Source organism: Alexandromys fortis, unplaced genomic scaffold (genome assembly GCF_014885135.2).
Source record: "Alexandromys fortis isolate MF-2015 unplaced genomic scaffold, M_Fortis_MF-2015_v1.1 scaffold_22, whole genome shotgun sequence".
Taxonomy (NCBI): Eukaryota; Metazoa; Chordata; class Mammalia; order Rodentia; family Cricetidae; genus Alexandromys; species Alexandromys fortis.
The window spans coordinates 6,674,343-6,697,644 of record NW_026067900.1 but is presented as its reverse complement, the minus strand read 5'-3'; the positions used below and the strand labels follow the sequence as shown (position 1 = coordinate 6,697,644).

The 23,302-nt window shown below is 43.8% G+C and overlaps 1 protein-coding gene across 1 annotated transcript in view; it reads right to left on the bottom strand.

The window, feature by feature from the left end:
- Prtg (protogenin) overlaps window positions 1–23,302 on the bottom strand; it is a 115,220-nt gene that overhangs the window by 46,715 nt on the left and 45,203 nt on the right. Inside the window, exons 5-11 of the mRNA XM_050124416.1 lie at window positions 23,033–23,170; window positions 22,593–22,751; window positions 21,259–21,418; window positions 19,743–19,990; window positions 16,857–17,021; window positions 13,505–13,810; window positions 11,697–11,885 (exon numbers count right to left, since the gene is read on the bottom strand). Of these exons, the coding sequence (XP_049980373.1) occupies window positions 11,697–11,885; window positions 13,505–13,810; window positions 16,857–17,021; window positions 19,743–19,990; window positions 21,259–21,418; window positions 22,593–22,751; window positions 23,033–23,170 (1,365 nt within the window). The remainder of the gene's footprint in view (window positions 1–11,696; window positions 11,886–13,504; window positions 13,811–16,856; window positions 17,022–19,742; window positions 19,991–21,258; window positions 21,419–22,592; window positions 22,752–23,032; window positions 23,171–23,302) is intronic.

Genomic DNA, 23,302 nt, shown 5'->3' with positions numbered 1-23,302 from the left:
CACACACTGTGGGGGGGGGGGTCAGCTCTCTCCTTCCACATTTACATAGGTTCCAGGGATTGAACGTAGGCTATTAGATTGTATTGTTGGGCAGCCTCCACCCACTGAGCCATTTCACCAGCCCCTGTTTATATTTTTTAAGGTGCATCACCCATAGACTCTTCAGCTATAAGCTTGACTCCCAAGGCCTCTCCTAGGCTGTGCCTCTGGGCTTCTCATGGGTTAAGCCCTAGAACTCATCCACCATCTTCCCAGTGAGCCACTGTCTCAGCTTGCATGCTGCTTCAGCTTAGGTTATTATACCAAGACCTTATCATGGTCCATCTCCAGTAGCCCTCTTCTCACTCATCCTAAAGCTACACCACTATCGGTCATCTCTTCAGAACAAGCCATCGCAGTTTCCCCACTGAAGACCACGGCAGTGGAATGGCAATGCTTGCGGGCACAGAATCCATGCAGTGTGGATCCAGGCTGATGCTAAAGCCATTGCCCTCGGCAGTTTGTTCCCACACCACCACGTTTCAGCCGCAGCATACCAAAGAGGCTGCCTGTTGAGTCTTTTTGGGTTTGTGCCTTTTAAGCACCTCTGATCAGAGTGAATTTCCTCCATACCACTGCAAAACAGTCTTTTTATGAGGTAAAAATCAGTCATTTGTTCTCTGAGCTTCCAGAACACTTGGCCTATGTGGCAATTTTATCTACTGGCAGCACATCTTCTGAGAAACACGGCTAAGTCCTCCACGCTCAACTGGAAATTCTTGGAATTGGCAAGCCATCTTATGTCCATACTCAGCGTGCCAACAAACACACGCCTGAAACGCAGTACGCATGCTCAATAAATATGCGAGATTGAAAACCAAAAAAAAATCAAGAAGCTGGAACAAATGAAAGTTAAAATACATAATTTGGGATAATAAAAAACTTGACTAGAATTTTATAAAAGGAAGTATGACAAATTCACGTAGAATACAATCATAAGTATACCTAAGTGCTCAGAAAAAAAAAACATGTTTTTCATCCACCTTAAAAATAGAAATTTTGGGCTGGAGAGATGGCTCAGAGGTTAAGAGCACTGACTGCTCTTCCAGAGGTCGTGAGTTCAATTCCCATCAACCACTTGGTGGCTCACAACCACCTGTAATGAGATCTGGTGCCCTCTTCTGGCCTGCAAGTGTACATGCAGTCAGAAAACTGTTCACATAATAAATAATAAAGAAAGAAAACATTTTAAAAATAGAAATTTTGCTTCTTTTGGAATCAAAGAGATGGTTCAGGGATTGAGCGTACTGACCTGGCAGAGAACTGGAGTTTGGCTTCCAGCACTCTCATCAGAAGGCCTGTAACCTGCCTGTACCTCCAGGTTTAGGAGAGCCAGGGCCTCTTCTGGCCTCCTCAGACACCAGTACTCACACATGCACATACACACACATACATACACATGCACATACACACATGCACATACACACATGCACATACACACATATACACACATGCACATACACACATGCACATGCACATACACACACATACATACACATGCACACGCATATACACACATGCACATACACACATACATACTCGTGCACGTACACACATATACACACATGTACACACATACATACTCACGCAATACATACACATACATACACATGCACATACACACATACATACTCATGCACACGCATATACACACATGAACATACACACATATACACACATGCACACACACATACATACTCGTGCACGTACACACACATACACACATGTACACACATACATACATACTCACGCAATACATACACACATACACACGCATATACACACATGCACATACACACATACATACTCGTGCACGTACACACACATATACACACATGTACACACATACACATACATACTCACAGAATACATACATACACATACATACACATGCATATACATAAACACACATACACTTTTTAAAAATCCTTTAAAAAAGAAATTTTAGTTGTCTAGTGATCTCTGTCTCCGAGGCAGTGTCTTCACAAAGGAGCCAAGCAAAGAACCACAGGGGCCAAAATTTCATTTTGTGGGGTTGGTTTTGATTCTAGGGTTCATTGTCAGCGATTACGGAAGGTGATTATCAGAAATTTCTAGATTTACGCCAATTTCTGATTTGCAAGACCAAGAAGCGTCTGTGACATAATTCCAGCAGCAGCCAGTAAGAACAGAGAGCCACCGGCCCCTGCCATCAGACCCCCTGCGCTTCTGTGCCCACTGGGCTCCACAGAGCTATGGAGGGCTTTGAAAACAGGACCGCAGTGCCAGGAGCCCATCACAGGGCTCAACGGGCTGAAAAATACTCTCTTTTCGAAAGACTACTAAAGGCTCCTGGGGTTCACCTAGGAGTTAAGGAACACCATCATTTACGTCGTGAATTAATTAAATCCGTGGCGATTTGTTTATTCCCTTGTTCATGTTCTACAACACAAAATCAAACTAATCTGACAGTGTCCTAACTTCCCAATATGAGTCGCACCAAGCCTAGGGTAACTAATCTTTCTCGGGGGCCAGAATGTGCTTTTAGACTTGGCATTGGGAACCTCCTGGAGTAACTCAAGGGAGTGATAAATTAAAATGCCTGGGCACAGTCATAGACTTGGCTGGAAAGCTGGTGCCCCAAAGTGTCAATGCTTTACCCTCATACATGAAAGTCACAGGTTTGAGGGAGCATACTGTCGGTCTTGGGAAGGAACTTTGAGACGAAACTCTATATAAAGTCTGCACTTGACACTGACGAAGTTTTAACAACACAGCCAGATGCCCGTGGTCCTGCCTAGGAACTAAAATGGTTCATCAGGTGGTCCCCATCTTTCAGCATTGTGATGTGAGGTTTTCCTTTGCAAATGGTCAGGTTTCACTCATAGCCGTGCGGGGACACATCTGCCCTTTGAGTCATGGCTTGGACATGTCTGGATACAACTGGCTGGAAAATAATTTGAGAGAGAACACTATTTGAGGCTGGGTGTGGTCGTGCACACCTATAATCTTAGCATTTGGGAGACTAAGCCAGGAAGACCATGAGTTCAAGTCCAGTCTGGGCTACACAGTGAGGTCATAGCCAGCCTGAGCTACAAAATAAGAGATAATAATAATAGGAAGTGGGGACCTGGGGGTGTAGCTCATGACAGAGCACTTCCCTAGCACGTGCAAACCCCAGACTCAATTCTTACGGCAAAAAAAAAAAAAAAACCAAAAGTGGCATCATTCCTCATTCAGTATCCGCAAATAAAGTGGTATTGGAAGACAGTCACAAATGGATTTGTGGGGTTGGTTCTTGGTTTTGTTTTCCGGGGCACTGTCTTGTTCTGTGCCTCCACCCAACCTCAACCTGGCGATGTTCCACCTTAGCCTCTTGAGTGCTGGGAAGGCAGATTCGTGTTTTCTTTTTCTTTCTTTCTTTCTTTCTTTCTTTCTTTCTTTCTTTCTTTCTTCCTTCCTTCCTTCCTTCCTTTCTTTTCTTTCTCTTCTTCCTCCTCCTCCTCCTCCTCTCTCTCTCTCTCTTTTTTTTGTTTTCGAGACATGGTTTCTCTGTGTAGCCCTGGCTGTCCTGGAACTCACTCTGTAGACCAGGCTGGCCTCAAATTCACTGAGATCCAACTGCCTCTGACTCTCAAGTGCTGGGATTAAAGACGTGCACCAGAGGATCTGAGTTCGGTTCTTAGCACCCATGGCAGACAGCTCCTAACCGCCTATACCTCTTATAGAGAATCTAACACCTCTGGTTTCTGCCAATACTTGCACTCAACTGGGCAGGCAGACCCCCCCCCCATCTACATACACGCAATGAAAATCTTTAAAAAAAAAAATGAAAAACCTAGATGGCTTCCACAGTGGGATCTGCAGCCCAGACTGGGCTCAAATTCTCCACTACCCTGCCTCACCCCACAGGGCTCAGATTACAGGTGTGTGCCAGCTCTGTCAGAAAGTCCTGTTAATTGATTGTTTTTCTTTTTCCGAGTCAGATTTTCCTCTGGGTCCCCAGCTCACAAAGAACAACACAGAGACTTATTAATTATGAAAGTTCAGACTTTTTTTTTAACTATATGTTAAAAAACTATATGTTATATGTTAAGTTAACCCATTTCTATTAATCTGTGTTCTGTCGCGCATCTCCCATCCTGCTTCCTTCACGTCTGAGTCTCTCTCGAGTGCCTAGATTCCTCTTCCTACCTCCCCTCTCGGCCGGCAAATCCCACCCATACCCCCTGCCTAGCTATTGGCTGTTCAGCTTTTTATTACACCATCATAGCAGCATATCCTTCACACAATGTACACACATCCCACAATATCTTTCCTTAAGATTTTAATTGTTCTCGGGAGGCAGAGGCAGGCGGATCTCTATGAGTTTGAGGCCAGCCTGGTCTACAAGAGCTAGTTCCAGGACAGGCTCCAAAGCTATAGAAAAACCTGTCTCAAAAGGGAAAAAAATGGCATAAAAACAAGGCATTACAATTCTCAAAAGATAAGCAGACTATCAGATCAGCCCTCAGACATATCAAATCTTACTTTGGCCTGTTTGANAAAAAAAAAAAAAAAGAAAAATACAAAAAAGATTTCAATTGTTTTTATTTTATGTGTATGGGTGTTTTGTCTGCCTGCCATGCATGTCTGGTGTCCAAGGGGTCCAGAAGAAAGTATCAGGTCCCCTGGATTTAAAAGTTACAGACGATTTTGAGTTGCTATTCGGGTGCTAGTAACTGATACCAGGTCTTCAGAAAAGAACATCCAGTGCTCATAACCACTGAGCAACTTCTCCAGCCCCAAGACCATTTCTTGATGAGATCCATGCCAAGTATAACACTGTTGTTTGAATGTCAAGTCTATTTCATTGTAATCCTTGAGAAGAACAATAATAAGTCAGGCCTATAACCAGGAAAGGGAATATGGGAATCCAAGAGACGCAAAAACTCTTATACAGCTGCAAGAAATGTAAGTCAAAATGTAACTCTGCTCACTGAGAGAAACCAAAGACTATAAGAAATCTGGAATTTATGGGGAGGGGAGAGAGCAGGGAAGGGAGAAGGGGAAAGTCCCAGTCTGTCTGTCCTCCCCCATCCCCACCCCCACCCCTTCTCTTTCGAGAGCTGCATGAGACTAAACCACCCTAGGCTCTGGTGGCTCCATATCTGGGCTCTTTAGTTCATGACTGAATCTTTTCTTTCTAGATACTTAACGAGGCTTCCTATTTTCTAACTATTTTGTAATACATGTCTTCCCTTCTTTCTTTGGGAAAATAAAAAGCAGATTAGGACCCCATCCTCAGGAACTCACTGAACCCTCACCGGGCTCTCACAGGTCCTGTTTCTAAACACAGCACATTAGGGCTTAGGGCTTCAACACAGGGGTTCTGTGAAGACAAAAGACTTCAGACCATAACACACACAAAAGCAAGAGCATTTGCTTTCGACCTTATTAGGAGAAAATTTCACTGACCCTCGGCTTAGACTCTCTATTCTCAAAAGTAGGAAGAAATGAAAGAACTTTAGGCTGCATCTAAACTCACTGAATAAAATTTGTGGCTTAACAAGATCTATGGTTAATTTACATGCACACACATATACACACACCCACATACACACACACATATACACACCACATCCGCACATGTATGCAAATACATTATGTCTCAAGAAACATTTGTGCCCAAATTTAGTAATCATAATAGACTCTGACTTGAGGAAAGCTGGTTTGAGGTGGCACATACCTGTAACTCTAGCATATGTGAAGCGGAAGCAGGAGGACCAGAGTTTAAGGCCAGCCTTGGACAAATCCCAGATCAATGATGACTCAGAAAACCCAAGTCTACATCATCACTACCAACAACAAAACTCGGGAAAAACTTTTTAAAATACAGGCTCCACCCTGGGAAATCGATTCTTTTTCTCAGGGCTGGAATCCAACCCAAGGCTTGATTTGTGCTATGCAAGCGCTCTGCCGCTAAACTGTGCCCAGCTAAGGGGGAAGAGTTTTACAAACAGGAACAGCTGGCATCTCTTGTGGAGTTTGGACGCCGTTTGCAGGGTGTGGCACCAACCTCCGTCTGCATCTTTTCACTCCACTCTCCTGCATCCTTAAACAGACACTGTTCATACTGTCTCCAGCTAAAAGATTAAGCAAAGAGCCAGGATTTGCCATCGAGCTGCAGAATTTGAAGTCAATCCTAGGCAAGAGAGACAATGCTTACAGCTGGTACTTTTGTCTGATCTGCAAGAATGCTGGAAATGACGGGAGGGAGTGGTGATGGGCACCTTCGGATTCCCAAGCCAACCACAGGAAGACCTGACAGGGCAGGACTGTTTTCAAACTGAAAGAATAAAGATAGGCCGGTAGCTGCAGTTGGCTTGTGGAAACAGTCCTACTGTGGTCAGACACACTAATGTCAGATTTTTTTTTTTTTTTTTTTTTTTTTTTTTGAGACAGGGTTTCTCTGTGTAACTGCCCTGGCTGCCTTGGAACTCACTTTGGAGATCAGGCTGGCCTCAAACTCACAGCGATCCAACTGTCTCTGCCTCCTGAGTTCTGGGATTAAACACCACCTAGGCACTAGAGTCAGGATTTAAAGTCTCTCTCTCTCTGGGCTGACAAGATGGCTTAGCAGGTAGAGGCATTTGCTGCCAACACTGACAAGCTAAGTTGATCCCCAGAGCCCACGCGGTGCAAGAAAAAACTGACTTTTTTTGTCCTTGGGTCTCCACATCCACTCTGTGACACGCGCATGCCCACACGCACACATGCAAAATAAAAACAAATAACCGTAAAATTTATCTTTTTAAATAAATAAGAGGATTTTTTTCAATCTACTATATCAGGGGATATAGATGTCTTATTATTTTTTGTCTATTGTGTGATAAATGCTGCAAACATTTATCCTGTAACTCAAATGAACACACAAAGAGGCAAGGAAAATTTACTTATGAGTAAATCCTGAAGGGTCGTGAGCACAACACTCAGAACAGTTCCCAAAAGTGACCAAGCCACAAGCCTGATGCTTCCTTCTTCCTCTCCCGACAAAGCAAGCCAGATCCCAGGAAAGCAAACTGCATTTCAGAGTCAAACCAGAACAAACTAAAAACACTCAAATATTTCCTCTGCTCTCATTAAAATTCATATTACACTTTATTATTAAATGCTGGGGACAGGACACCAGGCCTTGTACATACAAAGCTAGTATATATGATATTAAACTATCATATAGTATGTCATTATACATTATATGTTTTATATATTATATTACTATAACATATATGCACTATTATATAATTTACTATTAAATTATATAATAATTTAAGACATGAGATTTCTTCAACCTACAAAGGAGTCCACATCTAAAGGACCCCAGCTTTGAAGCATTAGAGTAAAATGATGTAAAATGCCTCCCACTAATAACACCAATTAAATTTAGTTAACTGGGTATGCGCAGGAACACTGGGCAAGCCAGCCAATTAAATATCATTTGGCTTCATCCTTCCTGTTTTTAGTGGAACCTGGACCCTCACAGCTTTTCGTCATCTTTTCTTTTTAAACACTTAAATTGGCTTAAAGATATAAATGCATTCGCTTTTCTGTCTAGAACAAAGAATTGTGCACATTTCCAGGGAGATCATGTCCTAATAACATACTTTCTAAAGAGAAAACTTAATTACCAGAAACGAAAGCAGCGACGATTGGGGGGACAGCGCTCAGAGGGGGTTGGTGTGAAAATGAAATTCTGAGAAAGCAGTTTGTTATACAAAACTGACATTCGATCAGTAAGCAGAAGCGTGTGAATTCATTTCCAAGCCCACTTAGGAGAGCCGGCTCCACTCTGAGCATCCTTCCCCAGCAAGGGCTCTGTGAAAGCCTGCATTCACCAGCCCAGGCACAAACAGGGTTCCCTTAACCTACTGCCCTCTGGACACATCACTCTCTGTTAAACAGGCAGCCACTGCCAGATGCTCTGGCTAAAAACGGTCCCAGATGGTCAGCTGTCCCCTTCACGGAGCACCCTGCCCTTCCCACATCTTAACACTTGCCTGCCAAAAGCTCGGCCAGGCTTTGATGGGAACTTAATAAAGCAGATTAGAATCTGGACTCTCAGGTTAGAAGGCACCTTGAAGAAAGTCTCTGCTCTACAGCTGAACAGTACTTGAACCCACACAGCCACATCCCCGCCAGCCACTCGGGGTGTTACTAGCAGACGCAGGGATTCTGAACCTGCTGCCTGGTTAGGAGTACCTACAAGTACAGAGGCCTCGCTACCTTAAACTCAAGCAATCCTGTCATTCAAACTAATTCTACAGTCAGGAAACACGGAGCTACTTAAATTGACACGGCATGTCCGCTATCCCAAAATCATGTTCTAGTTGACGCATTTAAAGTGACTTCACAGGCCAGGAGAGATGGCGAGTAACATACTTGCCTCCCAAGCATGACGGCCTCTGTTTGGATCCGGTAGCACATACATAAAAACACAACCTATGGAATCCCAGCACTGGGAAGGCAGAGACAGGAGGCCCCTGGGGCGGGCTGCTCAGTTTATCTAACCTGTCAGAGCTCCAAGTTCAGTGAGGGGGAACTTGTCTCCAAACGGCAAGGTGGAGAGCAGAAGGAAGACAACCGACTTCAACCTCCGGCTTCTGTGTGTGTGTGTGTGTGTGTGTGTGTGTGTGTGTGTGTGTGTGTGTGTGTGTGTGTGTGTATACACACGCGTAAGTACATGAGTAAATACGTGTGCTTCCCCACACAAAAATGATTCTAGATGGAGCTACTTCAAATGGCACACACAGCAGATGTTACAGCAAAACCAGTACATGTGTATGATCAGCATTTTAAACCTGTGCCGTCTGTGCGCTTACACATCCATGTGTGTGGATGCAGATGCACACACGGCATGGAATATGTGTGAGGGTCAGAGGATAGCCTCAGGTGTCAGTACTCCCTATTATCCCACCTTCCTATCCCCCACCCCCACGGCCTGGCCACGGCTAGCTGTCCCCGAGCTCCCCAGAGTCTTCTGTCTCCCATCTCCTCCCCACGTCCTCGTAGGCACGCTGGGATTGCAGTCACGCGACACCACGACCAGCTTTACGTGGCTTCTGGGCATTCAAACTCAGGTCCTCATGCGCTTTCCCCTCAAGCTGCCTTCCCAGCCCCATATAACTGATTTTTAAAACATAAGAGGAAACAAGTTTATAGTTTTGAAAGCTATTATTTGGAGAGCATAAGAGTTCAAAAAAAAAATCAGTGGGCCTATCTCCCTTCCCTACCTCTCTCCAAACGGATAAACTATGGAACATTCTGTATATATGCGTCTTTTCCTTATCTATCCCATTCACAGCTACCCTAGAAAACTTTTAGATGTTAGCTAATTGGGGCTGGAGAGGTGGCTCGGCAGGTAAGAGCACACGTTGCTTTTCCAGAGGGTCTGATTCTCCTTACCCACCTCCAGGAGGAAAGACACTCCCTTCAAGCCTCTGAGGGCACATACCCTACACAAATACACATGATAAAAAATAATAATAAAAATAAATTTTAACGACACGTTAAAGAATTGCTTTTAACTGCTGGTGAGTTTTGTTTTGTTTTGATTTCTGAGACAAATGAATTTGTTACATAGCTGAAGATGATCTCCAAGTCCACAACCCCCCACCACCCTCTCCAGAGCGCTGGGATTACAACTGTGCACCACCGTGCTCGCTGGCAAAGTCTCAGGGCAACATTTCTGAGCTTCTTGCAAGAGCAGAGTTTATTTTACTTTCTAAGCAATTATCCAACTTTTTAAGATAAACTAGCTGGAATGTATGCCCAAGAATCATGTTGAAGAATGTGTTTCTGTTTCTCCTACATAGTTCAACTTCCTTAACAATGAGAAAAATTGAAGTACTGAGTTTGAACTATACACTTTTTTCTTGTATATTTTTGAACATTTATTCATTTTATGCATATGAATGTTTTGCCTGCATATGTATCTATGTGCTTACGTGTGTACCTGGTGTCCTTGGAGGCCAGAGGAGGTTGTCAGATCCCCTGGGACTGTCGTTACAGGTGGCTGAGGTGCCACGTGAATGCTTGTGTCCTCAGGAACAGCAGCAAGTGCTCTAGTTTCTGAGCCATCCCTCTAGCCCCTAGAAGTTATTTTGATTTATGTGTTTGCAGGAGCATCTACGTGCCAGTGCAGATGGTCTCCTGGAGCGGTAGTTAGAGGTGGGTGTGAGCTGCTATCCGGATGCAGGACCAGATTCTGGTCCTCTGCAATAGTAGTACATGCTCATAACCACTGGACCATCCCCGCCTTGATCTACAGCTCTTCACCAACTGTCTCACAGTTTTCCTACTAGATACAAGCAACAAGTCCCCCCCCCCCCTCAGCAACCACGAGCTCATGGAAAGAGAGGGCACTGAGAAGCCACAAGCATGGAAGTCTCGGGCCCTAGAGGCTGGGCTAACATCATTGTAACCAGTGGATTAAGGAGGAAGCTCGACCTGGACCATATGTCACAGCTCATCATTTATAAGCTTCATGACAGAGATCGACAGTAAATTTATTTAACTGAATGCAAATTAAATTAAAAACCAAATAATAAGATTACAAGCAAAACACCATCTGGAAAACCATGGCAAGGAACCATGGGATGGATTTCTGCGCTCCTGCATCTGGGGACAGGTTCACAGCGTGTCCTATTGACCCAGGGATGGAAATGGTGATGCCCACACTAGAGCCTCTCCCCTGACATCATCTCCAAAGGGTAATCTGAAAGGAGAAGCCACAGGGGTTCATAAACTCCTACTGTGTGCTTCAGCCGCCACAACAGTCCAGGGGGTCTCTCTGGTCTCCCACTGTGTCTTTGTCTCAGTGCTCCTGTCCCCTCCTTCCCTCTCTTTCCCTCTCACTACAGAGCTGGGGATTAAACCTAGGGATTAAACCTTCATGCGTGTTAGGCAAGCTCTCCACAACTGAGTCATCTCCCCAGCCCCAATCTCATAATTTGTTAAACATGATTACATCATGGAGTTCTTTTCTCCTATAAAGAAAATAAAATAAGGACAAGGCAGTGTCTCTGAGAACACAGATGACGCCAACACCAGGGGTGTGTGTCTTATCTCCAGTGCGTCTGGGACCATGAAGTAAATATTTACAGCCATGCGGGGCCGAGGTAGGGGCATTATTACATGACATTTATGTAAATCGTTTTATACCAATATAGCAATCAAGCAAATTCTAAGTTAAACGTACTTAAAATCACTGCAAAATCTTCACTCTGCAATCTTATTCTTTGTTTTATGTGTGTGTGTGTGTGTGAACAGACATGTGTAACGTGGGCGCACATGCACGTGGAGGACAAAGGGTAATTCTCAGGGGTCAGTTCCCCCTTCCACACTGACATCGGGGGACTGAGCTCTGGTCACCAGGCTTGCACAGCAAGTGTGTGTGCTCACTGCGGCATCTTGCTGGCCCCTACAATCCTCTTCTACCTCCAACGGATACCCATAACAACAGATCGAGATCTCGCTGTACCAAAAGCCATCATTAAAGAGAAACAGACCCCCCCCCCCCAGAGTGGGAGGAAAGGAGACCTGTGTAAGGTCACAGAGACTCAGCCTCTTCCATCCAACAACCCTTCCCCCACTGGTCCCAGCAGAGGGATAAAGGACCTGCACTACGCAGGCGCACTCACCCAAGCCGCTGAGCGTATAGAACAGGTCACCGGTGTCTAGGAAGATAGGTCCATTCTCCTGCTGCCCTTCCTCTTTATAAAAGAGCTTGTAGCCCTGAATGATGGCTGGGTCCTCAGTGTCTCGCAGCCACCTCACGGAGATGGTAGTGCAGTTCAGGGGTTCCAAATGCAGCTCAGGAGACTTAGGGGCTAGAAGAGACAGCGCCGTGTCAACAACCCAGTCCACAGGAAGCCAGAACGCAGCACATACAACTCTCAGCTTCGAGTTAGCGCCACAGAGTCCAACCATCACACTCTGACCTAATGTTCAAAATGGCACAGTGACACCCAGCAGGATGGCTCAGTGGGGAAAGAAACTTGTTGCCAAATCTGATGAACTGAGTTCGATTCCCAGGTCCAACCAAGTGGAAAAAGAGACCAACTCCCACAAGTTCTCTGCTTTCCACACACGTGACTTCACATCTCTCTCTCTCTCTCTCTCTCTCTCTCTCTCTCTCTCACACACACACACACACACACACACACACACACACTATTTACCAATTTCATAATGATGTTTAGTTTAGAACTAGGATTTAAAATATACCACCTAAAAGACTAAACTACGTTAACAAGTTAGTATCTATAGATTTGTAAATGGAACTTTTAAAAAAAATGAACGGGGCTGGAGAGATGGCTCAGCGGTTAAGAACATTGCTTGTTCTTCCAAAGGTCCTGAGTTCAATTTCCAGCAACCACATGGTGGCTCACAACCATCTGTAATGAGGTCTGGTGCCCTCTTCTGGCCTGCAGGCATACGTGTAGGCAGAATATTGTATACATAATAAATAAATAATTTTAAAAAGTGAACTGTGTATTCTAATTTTTTATGAAGAGTATTTCCAGTCAGCTGACAACAGCCCAGTCATGTCAGACGCCACATGAGTAACAGCCTACATTTCGAACTGTCTTTTGAACTCATGACTGAAGCGCACACGGCACCATTCAGTAGGGCTCAGTTACTACGCTCCCTCTGGTATCCAGTCTGATCGGGACTCATCAGCTCTACCCTCAAATGGACAAATAGAAAAGTTTAATCAAAGCCTTAGTTTATTTATGAACCCAGGACCTGTACACGGCAAGCGCCCTGCTGACCACACGGCAGCCCACTCCTCTTTCTGCACTTTCATTGATAGGTTTTCATATCATAGGTTTTCATGTCCCACGCTGGCTTCAACCTTAGTAACCACAGTCAGCTATGACCTTCCCATCCCTCGCCTCTACTTCTCTCTAGAGCAGGGAGTATGTATGGGACAGCAGCTTTGAAGCACTAGACCTGGTTAAGGCGATTCTAGGTGCTGAACTCAGTCAGGGCTTTGAGCATATTAGGAAAATACCCTGCCAAACGAGCTATGGCACCAGTCCCAAGGAAAGGTTTAGGTTTTTCAATTAAGTTCATAACCTATGTAATATTTGCAAACATGAAGCAAAAACATAAAATATGGGATGGAAAAAAAATGGGATGGAGAGATGACTCAACAGTTAAGAGCACGGGCTGTCCTTCCAGAGGACTGGGTTTAATTTCCAGCATCCACATGGCAGCTCACAACCACCCGTTACCCAGTCCCAGGGATTTGCCACCTTCTTGTGGCCTCTGCACACAAGTGGTGGGCAGACATGCATGCAGGCAAAACACCTATACACACAAAACAGAACATAAGAATTAAAAAAATTACATGTAACAAATTTGTTACATGTAACTAGGAGTGGAAAATTCTAATTCAGAAGTAAAACACTTCTCTTCCTGGAAGGGCCTTGGGAGGTGTTACCTTTTACGCTCGTGGCTTTGGGCGTTCTGTGTGAGGTCCACACGGATGACTCTCCCAGCCCCACGCGGGTAGCAGCTGTAATCCGGACCAGGTAGACGCTATCAGGCTTCAGGCCTTCCAGGAGGTACTCATGCACAGTCCCCGGGAGTTCCACAACTTGGATGGCATTCTCAGTGCTCAGGCGGAAGGACAGCCGATACAGCACCACTTGGCCGCGCCGGTATTTGGCAGGGATTGGCAGCCAGGAGACGAGAATGTCGGTGGGACTTCGGCTCGTCAAGCTAATTTCAGGAGGCCTTAGGGGCACTAGTGAAGTGAGAAAATACATTGTTCGTAAAGATTTACAATCAAGCTTCTACTCAGCACAGTCATATTTATGGGATCCTCTCAATGGCAACACATAACATGGTTACTATGGAGATGTTCCGGGCTGGAGGAGAGGTTCTCAGTGAAGCTGACTTCCAGCCAGAAAAAAAGGAAACACATTGAGGGGGCCATCCAAGTATGGCCGGCAGTTTGCTGGGATTGTTAGGGTTACCTGAGATGAATACGGGCTAATCATATAATAAGAGACAAATCCACACATAAGTCTACCAAAATACAGATTCAATGCAAGTGAGAGGACAAAAGCCCAGGAGCCAGATTGCAACTAAGAAATTTTTGATGCGTAAGAGGCTCATAAACACTTTCAGTAATGTAGCAGGATACGAGATTAACTCAAAAAAAAAAAATCAGGGGCTGGAGAGATGGCTCAGTGGTTAAGAGCATTGTCTGCTCTTCCAAAGGTCCTGAGTTCAATTCCCGGCAACCACATGGTGGCTCACAACCATCTGTAATGAGGTCTGGCGCCCTCTGCTGGCCTGCAGACATATACACAGACAGAATATTGTATGCATAATAAATAAATAAATAAATATTTGAAAAAAAAAATCAGTAGCCCTCCCGTACACAGATGATAAATGGGCTGAGAAAGAAATCAGAGAAACATCGCCCTTCATAATAGCTACACAAAGCATAAAATATCTTGGAGTAACTATAGCCAAACAAATGGAAGACCTGTATGACAAGAACTTTAAATCTTTGAAGAAAGAAAATGAAGAGGACACCAGAAAATGGAAAAATCTCCCATGCTCTTGGGTAGGTAGAATTAACATAGTAAACATGGCAATCTTACCAAAAACATTCTATAGATTCAATGCAATGCCCATCAAAATGGTAGCAAAATTCTTCACAGACCCTGAAAGAACAGTACTCAACTTCATATGGAAAAGCAAAACACCCAGGAGAGCCAAAACAGTCCTGTACAATAAAGAAACTTCTGGAGGCATCACAATCCTTGACTTCAAACTCTACTACAGAGCTATAGTACTGAAAACAGCCTGGTATTGGCATAAGAACAGACAGGAGGACCAATGGAACCGAATCGAAAACCCAGATATTAATCCACACACCTTCGAACACCTGATTTTTGACAAAGAAGCAAAAAATACAAAGTGGAAAAAAGAAAGCATATTTAACAAATGGCGTGGGCATAATTGGATATCAACATGTAGAAGAATGAAAATATCTATCACCATGCACAAAATTCAAGTCCAAATGGATCAAAGACCTCAACATAAAGCCAGTCACACTGAACCTCATAGACAAGAAAGTGGGAAGTACACTTGAACACATTGGCACAGGAGACTACTTCCTAAATATAACCGCAGCAGCACAGGCACTGAGAGAAACAATTAATAAATGGGACCTCCTGAAACTGAGAAGCTTCTGTAAAGCAAAGGACACAGTCAACAAGACAAAACGAGAGCCTACAGAATGGGAAAATACCTTCACCAACCCCACATCAGACTGAGGTCTGATCTCCAAAATATACAAAGAACTCAAGAAACTGGTCATCAAAAGAACAAATAATCCAGTAAAAAAAAAAATGGGGTACAAACTTAAACAGAGAACTCTCAACAGAGGAATCTAAAATGGCTGAAAGACACTTAGGGAAATGTTCAATATCCTTAGCTGTCAGAGAAATGCAAATCAAAACAACTCTGAAATTCCATCTTATACCTGTCAGAATGGCCAAGATCAAAAACACTGATGACAACTTATGCTGGAGAGGTTGTGGGGAAAAGGGAACACTGCTGCATTGCTGGTGGGAATGCAAACTGGTACAGACCCTTTGAAAGTCAGTATGGCGATTACTCAGAAAATTAGGAAACAACCTTCCTCAAGACCCAGTAATACCACTTTTGGGTATATATCAAAGGATGCTCAATCGTGCCACAAGGACATGTGCTCAACTATGTTCATAGCAGCATTGTTTGTCATGGATAAGGAAAATGTGGTACATTTACACAATGGAGTGCTACACAGCAGAAAAAATAAATAATGACATCTTGAATTTTGCAGGAGAATGGATGGAGCTAGAAAACATCATTTTAAGTGAGGTAATCTGGATCCAGAAAGACAATTATCATATGTACTTACTCATAAGTGGCTTTTAGACATAAAGCAAAGAAAAACAACCTATAAATCACAATCCCAGAGAACCTAGATAACAATGAGGACCCTAAGAGACACATACATGGGAAGTAAAAAAGACAAGATCTGAGTAAATTAGGAGCATGGGGACCATGGGAGAGGATACGAGGGGAGGGAAGACAGGGCGGGAAGGCAGAGAAAAATGTAGAGCTCAATAAAACAAAAGTCTCATATTAAAAATGAACATGAAATTTATTATTTTCTAATTATTAATTTATTTACGTGTTTGTGTGTGAGCCTGAGCATGCCCTGATGTTAAATGGCACAGTCCTCTGGATTGAAGTGCTCCCTACATACAGTCCTCTGAACTGAAGTGCTCCCTACGGGAGCCCATGAGACTCACGGGGTCCACCAAGTGTCAAGTGTAGAAAACCTAAGTTTGGCAGATTCTCGAAGGCCCCTTTACAAAAGAAGCAAACTGCTGGGGAAGGAGACACTGGCCAGCCTGCGCAGAGGGGGATTCTTGCCTACAAATACTCATCTCATTTCTAAAAACCATCTACTACCTTCTTAAATGCGTTATTATTTGAATGTTTGTCGGTGTGTAAATTTGTGTACTATACGCATGCAGTGCTCTCAGAGTCAGAAGAGGGCATCAGATCCCCTAGAACTGAAATTACAGCCAATTTTGAAATATAAAATCTTTTTTTTAAGTGTCCTTTATCATGTTATGACCAAAAGCAAGGGTGAGCTACGAGATCACACGTGGCCTGTGGCTTTAACGTAACCGTTTCCATTTAACCAAACACACTTCCTCACCGAGAGTGACCAATCTACAACCGTTCACGCTTGATAACCCAGAGCTGTATTTTCTTACCATCTTCTAGAGTGTTCTGGGTCACATGGTCCGACATCTGGCTGGCTCCCATTGGCATGTACGCCACGATGTAGAAAGTGTAGTTGCTGGCAGGCTCTAGGTCATCGATGATGTAATGAGTTGTGTCATTCCCAAGGACCACCTGATACTCCTCGTTATTTAAACCTAGACCAAAGCATCCATGTTTTAAAATGACAGATATTCAGCACGGCAGTGGTGGCACACATCTTTAGTCCCAACACTTGGGAGGCAGAGGCAGGCGGATCTCTGAGTAAGAGAGCAGGCTGGTCTCTAAAGTAAGTTCCAGGACAGCCAGAGATACAGAAAAACCCTGCCTCAAAAACTAAACTAACCAAACAAACAAATAAAAAAGGCAAATATTCAAAATAAATCTAGCATGGTCATTTCCTTTCATGGTTTTCTCTGTTATTTTCTATGAGCCTGCACACCAAACCCTTCAGAACACAGAAAGGTCTTTACTGCCTAAAAGTAACCAAGCTCTTTGTCTAAAGATTACTGGTTGGAACATTTCCCGAAAAGAATTCACCTTCTCTAAGGTTGTTTACCATCTAGTCAAAACAGGAGGACTGTAGGGAGGAGGGAGGAAGGAGAGCACAGCACAAAAGAATACTGGACCACAGCAAGCAAATGGCCTGCCTTCAAGTTAGGCTTTCTGTTGAGCAAAAACAGAGAGGGTGGGGAATGCACAGGGTCTGCCTTTTACAAATACAAACCCAATGCAAGGCCAGCCTGCAAGAATCTCATTCTTCCCTAGAGATGCATGGGTCAACAGAGAGAACTATATCGGTCAACATAGGTCTTTCCTTTTTTAACACTAAAAGGGAAAAGGGAGAGTGTCCCATGGTGAGCATTTGGTTTTTTAAAGAGCAAAACAAATTCTCAGGGATTCTTAGTAAGATAGGCAAGGTGAGGGACAGAAGGGATCTGTCTGTGTGGGCTTAATTCCTGCGGCGCAGACTCAGAGAACGAAGGCATCGCGCCGCCAGCCACCGTGCGCACAACAGTCCACAGGCAGCGCTTGTCAACTCGATCAAACCGTTCCCAGCCCCGGCCCCTTCTCCCTGCCCTGGATTTATAAACAAAACAGAAGGCACATTCCAGCACCGAGTTTCCCACATTTCTGAATTAACTTCATAGCATTTTAATTAGACAAGATTAGAGGCGTTTCACAACACACTGGCTAATGGCTGGTTAATTAGGAGCCGCATAGTACAATTTCTGACCTACTAAACAAAGTCCTTGAGTTCAGATTAAAAAGCCTTGTTCTGCCCCTGAATGGACCGCTGAGCCGCACGCAGGGGCGCTAATGAAGCCCGCACAATAGTGCGCTCGAGTGGGCCCCGCCAAAGCCAGCATTTCTTTCACCTTCCCAAGTCAGCGGAGAGGAGAGAATGAACACACTCCAGCATGCTCGGACCAGAACATTCTTCTTGCTACCAGGGACCCTTGATTTACATTCAAAATATCCCTTTTCAAAACACTGCTTCGAAGTGTAAAACCCAAACAGCAAGCCACCTGTCTCTGCAGACAGCCTTAGCCCAGCACCATTCTTTCAGTGCTCACGCCGGTCGGTAGGACACAGTGCTTGAAAGCCAGACTGCTCCTGTATACAGCTAGCAGGTGTAAGCCTGAGTCAATGGATTTGTAAACAGCCTTTCTGCTTCTGCAACTATTTTGTCTAAGAGAAAGATAAAAAGGATTTTATTCTTAACCCCCCCAAACCAGTAATGATAAACAAGAATTATAAGAGATTTGATATTTAACTTTTTCAGACTTAAGTGTACACGAGTGTACATGTGTATTTGTGTATTTGATTGCCTACATTTTTGTATGTGCACCACATATGTGCCTATGCCAAAGGATGCCAGAAGAGAGGGTTGCATCCCCGACAGCTAGAGTTGCAGGCAATAGGAAACACCTGATGCGGGTTCTGAGAACCGAACCCAGGTCCTTAGCATAAGCAGCAAGTACCTGAACCACTGAACTGTCTCTCGAGCTCCTGGTATTCAATTTGATATAGTAAATGAGACACCACAAAAATGTCTTATTCAACTTTTTTCCTAATGTTTTTTTCTTTTGGATTAAACCCAGGGCCTTCTTACACAGCTATTTGGGGATTCTACCATTGAGCTGTATCACAGCGTATCAGGTTTAATTTGTTTTCAAAACGAAAATATTCAACGTACATGGAATTAAAAATTGCCACAATTTCTGGGTGGTAGAGTCTCCCTTTAATCCAAGCAATCAGGAAGCAGAGGCAGGCAGATAGATCCCAGTGAGTTCAAGACCAGCCTGGTCTACAGAGTGAGTTCCAGGACAGCCAGGGCTATGCAGAGGAAACCCTGACTCAGAAAAAGAGGAGGAGGAGGAGGAAGAAGAAGAGACTTTTCTCTGCATGGCTGCTTTGAGGATTATTCATGCTTCTGTCAGTAACTCTCCAAGTCACCCCAATAACCTCCCTGGTGGGACAGATCTTTGATTTGCCATCAGGACCTTAGGAGACAGGAGTTGATGTATATAGTCCCCTTGGTGAAAATTCTCTTAACAGTTGTGTAAGCTGTTGCTCATTCTGAAGACAAATGCTTTGTTTTGGTTTGGCTAAGGTACAGGTTCATATAGCCCAGGTTGGCCTCAAATTTGCTATGACGTTGAGGATGACCTTGAACTTCTGATATGCCTGCCTCTACCTCCCAAGAGTTCAGATCACAGGCATGAGCCACCACGTCGGGTTTCGGTAGTTCTGGGGATCAAAGCCAGGGCCTCATGCATGCCAGGCAAACGCTTCACCAGCTGAGCAATGTCTCTAGCTGCTGAAAACACTCATGATAGCAAACGCTGCTGAGAAAAGGCTCCCGCGCCACCTACCTTCGGCCTTCATGTAGTGCACAGAGTAGGCAATGACCTTGTCTGAGTTGTATAGCGGCCTCTCCCAAGCTAGAAGGATGGCAGAGCTCGACATGGTTTCAGCATGGACATTGTATGGAGCACTGGGCCTATCTTCTGACATGACCACGGTCAGTCTGGCTCGAGACAGAACAGATCCTTGGCTGTTTTCGGCCATGCACTGATAAAAAGCATCATCTTCTGGGATAATCTGGTTAATCACCAATTTGCTGAGGAAAGGAAAATATTTATATCCATAAAAAAATTCTAAGAAAGACATTGAAGGGCTATTGTTAAATGTACCCTCATCTTACATGAAAACACACTGGAACAACCAGTTCTAATTAAAAATAATCTACGTTAATTATTCAAAATTATTCTGATTTGTATTCTCAGTCTTCATCAGTATTTATGGAAGCCAAATTCTCTTTGCTTTAATCACTTTTTTTGTTGTTAAATGGTGTTTAGTAAGGAAGCATATTACTCTATTCTATTGTCTATACTCAACTCATATTACAAGGCACACATAAAGTTCAGGCCAACAAAAAAATTTAAAGTTTTGTTCAATTAGATGAGAATGTTATAAGAATAAAAATCATGTGTGTGTGTGTGTGTGTGTGTGTGTGTTGTGGGATATTTGTACACTGTGTGAAGATGCATTGCTGTGACTGTTGTAATAAAAAGCTGACTAATCAATAGCCAGGTAGGACTTCCAGACAGAGAGAGAACTCTGGAAAGAAGAGAGGCAGAGTTGTCAGCCAGATGCAGAGGAAGCAGGATAGGCAATATGGAGAAGAGGTAACGAGCCACGTGAAAGAATGTAGATTAAAAACTACACGTACATTTAAGGTGTACGAACTAGCTAGGAACAAGCCTAAGCTAAGGCCGAGCTTTCATACTTAATAAGTCTCCATGTCATTATTTGCGGCTGGCGGTCCCGATGAGAAAGTACTACTACTACACATAAAATTTTTTTAAAAACTGGTTCTCACTATGCAGCCCTGGCTATCCTGTAACTCTCTATGTAGACCAGGCTGGCCTCAGATTCACAGAGCTCTGCCTGCCTCTGTCTCTGAAGTGCTGGGACTAAAGGCGTGCACCACCATGACCAGCCAACATTCATTGTTAAAGTCATTAAGTTTGAACTCTAGAGGGATTATTAGGAAGTAAGAATTACTTCATTCTTACTTTTTTTCACTTGATGGGAGAAGGAACTAAGACACTAGAGTCCGTGTTTGTTGTGGTCACCTAGCTGGTGACCTGCCAGGGCTAGAGCTGCCGTCTGGGGGGCTGCTTGGCATATTCTCCATTATAACACAACACATCACTTTGGATCAGGCATAAAATAAAAATGATAGACGGCACACTAATGCTATAAACTTTAATTCCATACAGTTGGTGTTAGCTGACAAGATTATGTGGTGATCAGATGTTACGGTAACCATTTCACGTAAAAACTAACAAAGGCACTATTTTATCTAAAAGTAGCACAGCTTACCTGTTGTACATTTTAATTCTGCCATTAGAATGTATCCGTCTCCCATTTTTCAACCAGGACATTTTGGGTGAGGGAGTTCCCTCTGCCTGACACACAAACCGTGCAGTGCCAGCTCGTGGTCTTGTTAAACTTTCAGGCCATTCAACAAATGAAGGAGGCGCTATTTCAAAAGAAAAAAAAAAAAAAGACATATATTCCATAGCTTCCATAGGAACGACAAGAAAGAACGAAAGAAGACTACAAAAACGAGACGCACCCCACGTGGAAACATGTCTGAGAGCCTGAAGCTGCTACATCTAGCGAGGTATCTACGACAGTAGCTTTCCCTGTCAACCTGATACAACCCAGAATCACCCTGGAACGGAGTCTCGGGGAAGGACTGTTTACATTGGCTTGGCCTGTGGATGTGTCTGTAGAGGGCTGTCTTACTGGTATGGGAAGACACAGTCCACTGTAGGCGGCACCATTCCCTAGGCAGGGAATCCTGACCTCTATGGGGTCAGGAAATCAGGCTGAAGGCAAGCTAGAGAGCATGCAAACATTTCACGCTCCTCCTGGCTGTGGATGCGATGTGAACTCCTTTGACTTACTTCTCCACAGGGACAGACTGTAATCCGGAAGGAACTGCAAGCTAAAATGTACCCGTTCTCCTCTAAATGGTTCTTGTAGGGATGAGGTATTTTATCCCAGCAAAAGAAACATTACTAGGACAGTGCTTCTCTCTAATGTTCAATTTCTTCTTCTGTCCATTGAGACCACCTGTGAAGACACTGACAATACCTACAACCCATCTTAACTAAGCCCAATGAGGGGACACTTGTGAACACAGGCACCAGGAGCTTGAGTTTAGAGGGTTAAGTGTGCGCAGATGTGGATGGATGAGAAGGAGTAGGGAGGCCTAAATAAGAAGCATGAAGCTATGTACATAAACATGGTGGCTTCACAACATGATTCTAGAGCTGTATTTTAACACAGGAATTTAATTTTTTCCCCTAAAATTCACCACTGGCTTTTACAATACTTATTTTCAACCTTCCTACCACTGCTGCCAAACTCGGAGTTAAAAGAAAGCTATGCAGGGTTGGAGGAAGCCTCAGTGGTTAAGAGCAGTTGCTGCTCTTACAGAGAACCCGAGTTCAGTCCCCAGCACCCACAGTGGGCAGCTCACAATCTCCTGTAACTCCAGCTCCAGGGAATATGGTGCCCTCTTCTGGCATTTTTGGGCACTGCACACATAATTAAAAACAAAACCTTAAAAAAAGAACACCATGAAAGAAATTAAAATGGCAAATATTGAAACATAAGCTTCTCCTGATTACAGAAAGAATGCATACCTAATACGGTTAAAGTTGCCATAGCAACTGTGAAGTTGCGTGTGCCAGGGGTGGTGGCCCGGCAAACATATACTCCAGTGTGCTGCTGCTTGACATTGGATATTATGAGGTTGCCATTTCCAAGGACCCGGGTGTTAAAGACATCAATGGACTTGTGATCTGTTTCAAAGAGAACACAGAAGGTGAAACACCACACTTCATCTGAAATGAGGGCAAATGATCACTCTCTGTGAAATTAATCATTAAAAAGTAGCAATTTCTTGGGAGCATAAGCTTTCCTTACATTGCAAAGCTAAAAAAAAAGTTGTTAAGATGTAACTGCCAAATGTGTCTTATCTATAAAACACACATTTTATTCGTCTCACTAAAAAGAATAAAGTTCAAGAGAAAAACTCCCTTGCCTTCCCCCCTTCCACCCATGAGGAAGGAGGACAACTTACCGAGCCGGCTCCAGGAAATGATGGGTTTGGGATATCCTGTGGCCATACACTCTAGAACGGCTGTCTGATGTAACGACACAGTCACATTCTGCGGCCCCGCTACAATGGTTGGCATATAGAAGGCTCTTGATTCATTAGCTTTGGGTAGGAAAACACAGAATACATAAATGGTTAAGAAACATTAAAAAGCCCATTTTTACTCATTTTAAAAAATTCTTTCTTTTTTCTTTTCTTTTCTTTTTTTTTTTTTTTTTTTTTTTTTTTTTTTTT